The 11,818-nt window shown below is 39.0% G+C and overlaps 1 protein-coding gene across 1 annotated transcript; it reads right to left on the bottom strand.

Annotated features, from left to right (window-relative positions):
* Positions 1–260: 260 nt before the first annotated feature.
* Positions 261–4,789, bottom strand: LOC149173339 (uncharacterized). The gene is made up of 2 exons (XM_089424564.1): positions 2,027–4,789; positions 261–1,886 (listed from the first exon to the last, which is right to left on the bottom strand). Exons 1-2 carry the CDS (start codon positions 4,710–4,712, stop codon positions 1,435–1,437), a joined length of 3,138 nt encoding a protein of 1,045 aa, XP_089280690.1. The 5' UTR covers positions 4,713–4,789; the 3' UTR covers positions 261–1,434.
* Positions 4,790–11,818: the final 7,029 nt, after the last annotated feature.

Raw genomic sequence — 11,818 nt, 5'->3', positions numbered from 1 at the left:
TCTTCTCCAAAATCTGGGAATGTTACAACCACTTCTTATTGATAGCAACAAATTTTTGATGCAAGCATGTGTGCTGCTGTCTTACAAACCCTGACTCTACATCTGGAGATTCAAGACATGACCGAAAAATCCTCTAGAAAGGTTCTCTCAACATATCACTCTCGCTGGAATAGGAAAATAGGAAAATATCTCCAAACTCAGCAGACAATTTGCGTAGTACCCCATACTGGACATCAAAGTTTCCTGCAAACTTTCCAACAGTAGTGTCAGTCATGCTAAAATCATATCTCAAAAGTATTCCAACTATGTTTTTCTGGGTACAGGGATATTGTGTGGAGACTAATGAGTCCAAGTGTTTGTCACAGTAGACACAAGATTAGCCTTAGTGAAATACTGGAAGTTCATGCTTCTCATATCATGACCATATCTCCCATTTGTCAAATACAACACTCTTGATGAACATCACATTACTGAGGTCCAATCTATGGATATAAACAAAAATCTGATTCACCTGTGTATATTATATTCTCAGCACTTTTGTTCCATATTAACAAATGAATATTTTTGAAATGGATTATTCATAGTGTTCGGGCCTGAAATAGTTCGTGGTGATGAACAAACAGAACCCCAAATCCATCTAAAATCCATATCTATCATGTTGTAAAGTATATCTTGGGTTGAAAAGCAGAAGAGTTACCTTCATGGCATATCAGAGATAACAGGCCTATTTAAAACCGATGTCACAATAATATTTTAAAACATAATTCAAATCCAAATCTTGAAATAATTATAATAATTGTACTACAGATCAACCTACAGTTACCTCCTATGTAAATTGGGTGTCCAAACTAATTCTTAATTGTTTTGGGAATAAGGTAGAACCGTGTCTGGTACAGATTGATCTTCTGATACAACTGTGGCTTCATAGTGCTGGTGTAAAGGAGGAACATCTAAAAAATACTGTAAGCTTCATTTTTGTCAACATGTTCATGTTTCATGAATGCTTGTGGAAACAAAATTGCTGACCTGTTCTTAATCTTTTAGAACAAATACAAAACCTTTGGTCCATTTATATTCAGAACATTTGCCTTTTATTATAGATGTAGAATAATATTGAACAATAAGATTGATATACATAAAGTTTTTCTAAAATAAGGATAAGGGATTTTATAGTTGTAGAAACATTTACAAGACACCATTTATGGCATATTTCACTTTATTTTTCATGCTCATGGACCCAACAAGTTACAATAGACATGCCACATAAAGGAGAGGGGAATAGAACTACAAATAAGCTGCATAGAGAAGGAGAGAAGAATAAGCCTTGAACTAGATGGAACTAATGACAAATGACTCAAATTACTTCATGGTTTAGTTAAACAACTGACAATGGATCAAATTACTTCATGGTTCAATTATTCAACCACTACTCCCTTACAATAAACTAGAAGAACTTTGGCCTTCGCCAATGTTGTTATGAGTAGTACTTGTACTGCCTAGTAAATGTGATATTTCTGATTGAAATTTTGGAATCCCTGTAGCTCCCAAAAAAGTCTCTTTGATGCTTTGCAATGTACTAACAATTTCCATCATAGTAGGTCGTGCTTCAGGAGATTCTTTTGTGCAGAGGAAACCCACGCTTATGAGTTGACTGAGGCAATTGAGCTCCTTATCTTCTGTAGTGCTCATACTTGTCCTCCTCAATAGACTTCCATCAACCACAACTTTTACTCGGTTTAGAAAATCACTACCCTCCCATTTCAACAAGTTCATTCCTTCCACAAAGATGTTATGCGTGGGCTTCTTTCTAGTCAAAATCTCCAATAACACTATTCCGTAGCTATAAACATCACCTTTTGTTGTGGCACGTCCACCCAATCCATATTCTACATTGAAACATTCTCATCGTAAGGTTATAATATACAAATTTTAATAAAAAAAAGATATTGCCAACATTGCTTAGTATGATATCTAGTTCATATAATATCTAACATTTGTTTGACATGATATCTATTTCACATAATACCTGGAGGAATGTAGCCTATTGAACCTTTGAGTGCATGTGTTGAAGTGATCTCTGCATCCTTCGAATTTGCAAAACATATACTAGCAATACCAAAATCTGTTAAATATGCTGTCATATCTTCATCCAGAAGCACATTGCTAGGTTTTAGATCACAATGGAGCACTTGCACAAAACAATGGTGATGGAGATATGCCATGCCTTGTGCAATATCTATTGCTATATTCAACCTTTGAAATAAGCTCAAATCACTTTCTTCTTGGCCATTAGGATATAACCACTTCTCTAAGCTTCCATTTTGCATTAATGGAAATATCAAAGCTTTGATTTGGAGGTTTGAATAACATGTTATGATTCTAATCAAATTCCGGTGCCTAACTTTACCCAAAACTTTGCATTCCTTGTCAAAACTCTTGTTGGCCCCCTCATTTTCCAAATTGAGAAGCTTGATAGCAACAATTGTGCCATCATTTAGAACCCCTTTGTACACTTTTCCAAAACTACCAACTCCTAGCAAGTTGACATCACTAAATTCATTTGTTGCAGTCATGATCTCTCCATATGAAATTCTTCGATGGCCCATAGTGAAGGATGTCTCAACCTCTGTATGAGTATGTTTCTTGCGATTTTGAATCCGCAAGATTCCCAAAAACAAACACAATACAACAATCACTGCTGCAATAACCATAGGTATGATAACTCTTTTTGTATGCCAAATATTTTGATGTTTGTGAGCATAGCACGGTGGCAAACTTACCCAAGGTCCACAAAGGTCAGGATTTCCCATGAATGCCATAGCACCAAACTTTTTGAAAATTCCTGCTTTAGGGACTTCTCCTGACAACTTGTTGAAAGAAAAATTACAATGGCGGAGCATTTTGAGCTTTTCCAATGACAAGGGTATTCCACCTGATAGATTGTTGTAGGATAAATCCATGTCCTCAAGACTTTGAAGTTCATTGAGTGTAATTGGAATTGGACCTTCGAGTGCATTTCTGGAAAGATTGAGGTACTCTAGTTCTTTGCAGCTTTGGAGTGTACTTGGAATGTGGCCAGTTAATTGATTTGCAGAGATATCTATAGCTTGAACCATAGTCATCTTGCTTAGTCCTAAAGGCACAAGTCCATGAAATAAATTGTTCGAAAGGTTGAAAGAAAAAGCTAAATTTTCAAGCCCTGCAACCTCTGGAGGTATTTGGCCAGTGAAACTGTTATATGATAGGTCTAGATCTAATAGGTTCACACATTTCCCTAGATTTGGAGGTATATTACCTGATAACTGATTATAAGAAAGAAGCATATATCTTAACTGTTGGAGGTTGGCAATAGAATCAGGGATTCTGCCATCAAAATTATTTCCAGAGAGAGCTAAAATCCCTAAACTTTTGAGTTGGCCAATATTGAAAGGGATGTTTCCTTGTAAATTGTTGACTGACATATCTAACACTTGCAAGTTTTGAAGAGTATTAAGTGCAAAAGGTACAGGCCCTGTAAAATTATTGGTCTGTAAAAGAAGCTCAGTTAAACTAGTTAAGTTTCCAATCTGCGGAGGTATTTCTCCCATTAATTCATTATTTTGCAAGTTTAGGTAGTATAATTTAGAAGAGAGATGGCCTATAGAAAAGGGCAAACGGCCCTTTAAATAGTTACGAAATAAATAAAGGATTTCTAAGGAGGAGCAGTTAGTAAGAGCAGTAAGAATGGGCAAGCTGGTGGTGCTGCCGCTAGTCAATCTATTACTGCCTAAGTTAAGCCCTTTGAGCTGCGTCAGTTTACTGAACTCCATGGGCACTACTCCGCTAAGCTGGTTGTACGATACGTCGAGCTTTTGAAGGTTGGTACAATTGAAGAGGGAAGCAGGAATGCTGCCACTCAAATGATTAGCGCCCATTAAGAGTACCGTCAACTGGGTGCTCTTGGTACACAGCTCGTCAGGAATGTTACCAGTAAAGTGGTTAAGTGGCATCATTAAGTTTTGAAGACGGGTGCAGTTAGACAAGGGAGATGGAATTTGTCCGGTGAGAATGTTCTCCCGCAGTTGTATAGATCTCAGCTGGCTTAGCATACCCAATTCGGAGGGAACGCTGCCGTGAAGGTTGTTGTAACCCAGGTCTATTTCCTCCAGAGAGGATATGTTTCCCATCCAGGCCGGGATTGCACCTGTGAGATTGTTAGTCTCCATAGAGATGATCTCTAAACGATGGCAGCTACTAAGAGTGGGCGGAATAGAACCGTAGAGGTGATTCTTAGACAGGTAAAGCGTGTTTAAGCGAAACAAATTTCCGAATTGATAGGGAATGTGATCATGAAAAGCGTTATTGCTAAGGTCGAGAATCCTAAGAAAGGAGAGATTGCCGATCAGAGGAGAGATTGTACCTTGTAATCCCAGGGATGAAACATTGAGAGAAACCACTCTGTGTCTGCGCGGACTGCATATGACACCTCTCCACTTGCAGAAGGAAACATTGGGTTTCCACGTAGTGCTTAACGATTGCCATGGATCATATGTGATGGCAGACAGAAATCCAAGGAGAGCCTGTTGATCAGAAGCATTGCCCAGATGAGGATGCCTACCGTGCGATAGTTGAGGGGTGGAGGAACACAAGGAAGGAGTGAGAAAAAGAACAGTAAAAGAAAAGAGAAAAAGTAATGTCCAAAACATGGAGGGAACGTTACAGAGGTCCATCATCTTAGACTGCTCTCAAGGGAATGGGAATGGTTGGAGTTGCTTCGTTTATTTATAGGAATTCACCATTGAATTCTGCCGTTGTTGCGCGCCGATGAGGATGAGAAATACAAACGTAACAGAGACGGAAGAAATCTTTGTAAGATGTTGGGGTCGCCTAATTTTCCGAATGACCGTAAGTGAAAGATTCCTATACTTGGAATCGTGGAATGAGAATGTAAGCCCAATAACTTCGCAGAAGCTGTGGTCGACAAATCTGTCATCCATTGTCGTGTCCCACACAATTATTCAAAAAAAATATTTAGCAATATATGAACGTCTTGTTTTATGGGTGATTTTTTTATAATACTGTTCTTTTTAAATCGTTTAGTAATGTACAAATTTATATTTTTTTGTGCTAATTCAGTAAAGAATTGAATAGTTGAGAGTATAGTAAAACAATCATGTTAATAGTCAGTCTACCATGATCCACGTCCATGGCCATGGTGAGGAAGTGTTAAGTCATTCAATACATTAAATATATTGAAAATGTTTAAGTAAGATAATATCTTTAATATAAGACAACGATGTCACAAATTTTCATGTAAGATACTTCACCATCCTCAAATAGAAAACCAAAGGTCATTGCTCACAAACAGATCATAAATCAATACACCAGTATTCTTGGTGTGGTTAAAACCCTTAAAGAGAGAAATAGTCCATGACCTGAGCCAACACGGCCACTTTAGGCAATTTATTAATAGAATAAAGAAAATTTACATAAGCTTCTCTCATGAACGGTCACCCTACAAATGACCCTCCATGCTCTTTAAATAGAGATCATGGACCAATCGGGTGTCAAGCCCCGGATCAAGTGTCGGTAATATCGAGAAGAGAATGAATCGTCAGATCACTTCATGTCCAGAACATATCATGACCGTTGGATTGTAAGTTACAAAAGTACATAGTAAAGAAACACACTTTACCTAACTCTACACTAGACCAAGTTATATTTAATTGTTTCCTATGTGTCAGAATATCCTAACACATTGTTTCCGTTTTTAATCATGAGATTAATATTATTAACTATTTCGGTGAAATTAGGTATAAATCTTCTTAGAAAAAATATTTTCCCTAATAATGCATGAACTTCCTTCTTGGTGCGTGGCAAGGAAATGGTTTGAATGGCCTGAACCCTTCCGGGATCTATCCTAACACCGTGTTGGGATACTATGTGCCCCAGAAAATTCCCTTCATTCATCGCAAAGAAGGATTTATTTGGATTCAAAGAGAGGCCAAAAATTGGCACTTATGGAAAATAGCCTCCAAATTCTTGAGATGTTGTTCATAAATGGAAGAAAAAACAGTCATGTCATCTAAATATATGACTATAAACCTATCCCTTTCATTTGCAAAGGTGATATCCATGGCCCTTTAAAAAGTGGCCCCAACATTCATCAAGCCGAAAGGCATTTTCTGGTACATAAATGTACCCCATGGAGTAGTGAAAGTGGTTTTGTACATATCATCTTTATGAATAACTATCTGATTGTAACCAGAAAACCCATCCATCATGGATATGCGAGTTGCACCAACTACTCATTGCAAGATGGTATCCATTTTTGGAAGGGGGTAATTGTCCTTTAAGGATGCCCTATTTATATTTCTAAAGTCCACACATAATCGAATTTCACCATTTTTCTTTCTGACAGGCACTAAATTAGCCACCCAAGTAGAGTAGTGTAGGGGCACAATTATTTTCGCATCTAAGATTTTTTTAATCTCTTTCTCAATAGAGGGAAGCAAGAGGGGATTAATTTGTCTGAGCTTTTTCTTAAAGGTCTTGACCCCCTGTTTTAAAGGTATATGATGCTCTATGATGCTTTGTTCGTAAGCCTTGAGGTCATTATACGACCAGGAAAAAACATCGGTATACTTTGAGAGGAGTTGGCCATATTTCTGTTTTGTATGTTGTGAAAGAGAGTTGGAAAAATTAATTAACTTATGTTCAGAAGTAGTAGAAATTTCAACCGCCTCCACCTCAACATTAGGAGGTTTAAGGGTCGGAGTGGCCACAACATCATTATGATCAAAACTCTTTTCGAGGGGAATTAACCCTCTAGGAATATGATTATTTTCAGTTAGATGACACCATGTTCACCATTTTTTGGATTGAATGGAGGGACGATGGTTTGCGCCAAGTCGAGATCCTTGTCTTCATCAATAAATTGGTCTGAGTATTCTCCAATCAATTGGATGAACCTCTTAATCTCCTGCTCATCTTCAAATACCTGCCAATGCTTGATGTTGTCAGGTATTGAAGGTCTATAGAGAACCTCTATTGTGAACTTAATTTTGAGTCCAGAGGGAGGGGAAAAAGTGGCTGTTGTAACAGCCAAAGCATCAGCTAATTGATTTTGTTCATGAGGAACAGTCATGAAATTAATGGCTGAGAAAAAATTATCAACCAAGTCCCAAACTTGGTTCCTATAAGCATGCAAATGGGGATTCTTAGCTTCTCACTTGTTTGTTACTTGTCTGATCACCAGCTTGAATTCGCCATATACTGATAAATTTAATATGTTTAGTTTGCGTGTAATTTCTAACCTGAGGAGGAGTGCTTCGTACTCGACGATATTATTTGTCGTTTTGAACTTTAGTTTAAAGGAAAATGAAGAGTTTTTCTAAGATGGAGGGATTAAGACAATGCCAGCTCCAGATCCAGCTTTAAAAGAAGCACCATCGAAGTACATTTTCGATACTGCGTTAATATCTAAAGGGAAAGTAAGGAGACTATCATTTTCGGTAAGAGAAACTTTTCCTTATCTGAAATGGAAAATACAAAATTTCGCATATTTTCTTTGACAGTGTAAACAAGATAATCTATATTGTCACAACAAACAAAATTATTAAAAAATGGAATATAATTATCACTGCCCTTCACCATAGACGTTATCATTGACACGCTGAACATTCAAATGATAACCTCATTGGGTGTCGAGTGGTGTTGTACGGATGGTATGAAAAAGGTTTTGTTTTATCTCCCATGTAAAGTGTTTACAATGTATTATACTATATCATGAAGTAATCAACTTTCCAAAACAAACCAATAGTCATATATTTGCCCGATAAAGAGATTGTTATGTTTTTTTTTTTTTTTTACAAGAATGGTTATAGGATTTCATTATCTGCTTGGCAAATGGCCTCACAATCGGTTACAAAATGAGGAGCAATTTCTAGCATGCCTTTCTACGAGGAGGGGATTGGCTTTTGCTCTTATCCACTTCCTCTTTTTATAATTATCAAAGTGCTCTTTTGTTGCTAATTGTCCTAGTTGAAAGATACAGACAAATTGATTTAAAAGATAGCAGTAAAACATGGCTTTTTACGGTATAGGTGCCCACAGAGTTTCCTTATTTTTGAGAATAGTTCCAGCGTCTAAGTGGACTGCAATGTTTGCTTGGGTGTCTGTTGCTTTATTATTTGTTCTCAGTACATGAAAATATGTCAAGTGTAGAGACTTTGAAATGCTTTTGATTCTTGTAAATAACCTTGCTAGCTGCAGATCTGTTGGGTTGGAGTTAGTCGCCACTGCTCTTATGATTACTTGGGAGTCCCCAAAAATATTTTCTTCCTGTATTCCCAACTCCTTGAGGAAGATTACACCTTGAAAGAGGGCCAGCGCCTCGGCTTGCATGCTAGATGTGTGGCCTAGACCCTTGGCAAAATTATGAGGAGAAGTGTTGTCTGGCATAATAATGTTTCCTCCAGCCCCGGCCTTCCCTGGGTTCCCTTTAGCTGCTCCATCAAAAAATAGGGAGGGAATTGATTGCATGGATAGCCAAACTTGAAATTCAATCTCGTTTTTCCTGATTTGCCAATCTTCAAGAGTTGGGGGTGAGCTTCTTGGCTTATGGAAGCAAAGCTTGAGGGCAGAACCCAGTTCTCTGTCTTGCTGGCTAAGATTTGAATCTTCACATGTGCCTTCCAGCCACTCGTTTAATTGGAATTTCACTAAGTTGGCTACTATTCTATGATCCTGGGCTTTGTTACGGAATATCCTCCTATTCCTTTCTAACCAAATCTTCCAACTAGTGAACTTTGGCAATGCACTCCACACTGATTTGATCGTTTTGTGTTTTGGTTGAATACCTGGATATCTAGCCATCCAACCTGCGAACAGCTCTTGAACAGAAGTGGAAAAGTTGAGATCGAAATTCCAAGGGTCCAAAAGCTCCTGCCAGACAGAGATTGTGTAATTGCATTCAATCATAATATGGAGGGCGGTTTCAGAATTTGCCTTGCAGAGAATGCATCTGGACGATCCATTGAATCCTGTTTTTTGGAGTCTATCCTCAGTGAGGATTTTTTGGTGGCAGAGAATCTAGCAAAAGTGGTCTATTTTGGAATAGATGGGAAGTTCCATATGCCCGCCCAAGGAGCAATTGGAAGGTACGTGGGGGCACTCTAGATACTTAGAGTATCCCTGCTTAACTGTGTAACCTGAACGATTTTTCCCCCAGCCTCTCACGTCCTTCCTGCTTGCGTGGATAGGGGCCAGCCCATGTAGATGGGATTGAACGTTGTCCATTCAGTTTGCAGGTCATTGGGCACCGATAATTGTTTCCAACCTGCCCAGGAATCCTTTGTCCACAACGAGATGTCCCACAGAGTGTGGATGTTTGCTACAACAAGCCAGATTCTTAACGCTGTGAAATATCTGGATTCTTCCAGAGGAGGGCGATCTAGTATTCTGTCATTCCATAGCTATATTTGCTTGCCGTTTCCAGGGATCCAATGCGCGTGGTTTTTTTATCATTGGTGCGATTCTGTTGATGAAGCTGCTGATGTGTGTTCTGAATGAGTTTTTTGGCTGATCTAAACACCTAAGCCTCGAACCTCTAAAGTATTTTCTCCATAATGCGATCTGAGCTCAGTTTGGTTTAGGGGCAATTATTTTCCAAATTATTTTGGCTCCCATAGCTAGATTTTGAGCCTTCAGATCTTTAAGACTCAGTCCCCCTTCCAGAGTTGGTTTTGTGACTGTTTCCTAACTGATTAGGGAGAATCTCTTATCATTTTGCTTGTCGCCTTTCCAGAAAAAATTCCTGATTAATTCTTCCATCTTATTGATAATTCCCACAGGTGCCAGGATGACAACAAATTTGAAGATCGGATGAGTACTGCTTTTCCGGCGATGTTGAGCCAAGAGGATCCCCAGGCTTGCATCTTTGCTTTGAATTTGTCTAAAAGAGGAGACCAGTCTTTGCTTGACGTCCTCTTATTAAAGATTGGCAACCCAAGATATTTGAAAGAGGACCAAATAGTGGAGGCTGCAAATCCCAGACATCTAGCTATGGAATTTGCAGTGGAAGTAGGGATATTCCAGCAAAATATTTGACATTTCCCCTTATTTAACTCACTGCCTGAGATCTTACAGAAGTCATCCAAAACTGCTTTGAAGTTGATAGCTGATTGTGGTGTTGCAACTCCCAGTAGAAGGGTGTCATCAACAAAAGGGGCATGATTGAAGCGTTTCACCCCTCTTGCAATGCACAACCCGGTCATAGCATGTTCTTGCTACTTTTTATTCAAATAGAAACTAAGAACAAAAGCCTGAATGATGAAGAGGAGGGGTGAAAGAGGGCACCCCTGCCTCAGTCCTCTAGAAGCTTTGAAAAAATCAGCGGCCCTTCCATTCACCAAGGGAGAAATCCAAGGTTCCGATATACAGGCCTTTATCCACTTTATAAAGTCTTGTCCGAATCCCATTTTATACATTACATCAAACAAAAATATGTGTCTAACATGATCAAAGGCATTATCTAGATCTAGTTTGATAACCATACCTTTTTCCTTTCGGTGTTGGCTGGAATGGATTGCCTCTTGCACCAGCACGAAGTTGCCCACTAGCTGCCTGCCTTTAATGAATCCCCCTTAGTTGTGCGGGATGATTTTGGGGAGGAATTTTTTCAACCTGTTTGCTATCACTTTGGTGATCACTTTGTATCCAATGTTACATAGTGAAATTGGGCAAAATCTGTTGAAGGAGTTTGCCCCTTTTTATTTAGGGATGAGGGCGAGAAATGCCGAATTTGTGCAGCCTCCAATCTTCTGAAAGCCCTGGGATTTCTGAATCATTTTGAGGAATTCCTTCTCGATTATCTACCAACAGGTTTTTAAGAATCTCAGAGTGAAACCGTCCAGGCCTGGGGCTTTATCCAGGTCCATGGCGAAGAGTTCCTCCCTGATTTCTTTGAGTGCGATTTTACTTTCTAGAACCTGGTTCATTTTGGGGGTGATGAGCTTAGGGACAACATCTAGTAGGCTGTCATTTTGGTCTGCTTCTATATGTTCCCTATACAACTTCTCAAAATGTTCTGAGGCTGCCTTTTTTATGCTTGCAAAGTCCTTTAGAACACTGTTTTCTTCTTTTATTTCAATGATGGAGTTCCGTCCTTTCCTAGCTTGAGCTTGTTTGTGGAAAAAGGAGGAATTCCTGTCTCCAACTTTGAGCCAAAGACTTCTAGATTTGAGCCTCCAGTACTCCTCTTCAGCCAGGCATGCCTTATGGAAGTTTTGTTGAAGCTTGGCCTCCTTTTCCAGATATTCTTTTGAAATTTCAGCTATTTCAAGATGAAGATGTTGACTTTCAAGTTCTAATTGATATTTTTTCCTTTCCGCAGCTGGGTTGGGCAGGGTCTTGGCCCAATTTTTTAGCATGGCTTTCACTCTTCTAAGTTTTTCCTCCCACACAAAAAAGGCAGAACCTTTGACTGGGTCTTTCTAGCAGTCCCCGACCTTATCCATGAAGTCTGCCTCCTTGATCCAGAGAGAGCTGAACCTGAATGGAATAGGCCCCAAATCTTTAATGGTCAGTAATTCCAAGCTGATAGGCTTGTGGTATGATTTACTGTTGTGTAGGATGTGCGATCTGGCTTCTAATCCAAGGAGCAGAAAGGAACTTTGCACCAAGAAACAATCCAGTCTTGCAGTTGTGTGTCTTGGGCCAGCCCTTTTGTTTGACCACATGTACTTGCCGGCAATTGGCTCAATATCTATCAGATCCCAATCCTGCATGAGATCCTCTACTATTTCTCTTGCCGGATCTCTAACAATACTACCTCGTT

Source organism: Pinus tabuliformis, chromosome 4_2, assembly GCF_031772625.1.
Source record: "Pinus tabuliformis cultivar Carrire ecotype Pingquan chromosome 4_2, CPIR1, whole genome shotgun sequence".
Taxonomy (NCBI): Eukaryota; Viridiplantae; Streptophyta; class Pinopsida; order Pinales; family Pinaceae; genus Pinus; species Pinus tabuliformis.
The sequence above is the reverse complement of the archived record's forward strand: the minus strand, read 5'-3'. Positions and strand labels throughout refer to the sequence as shown.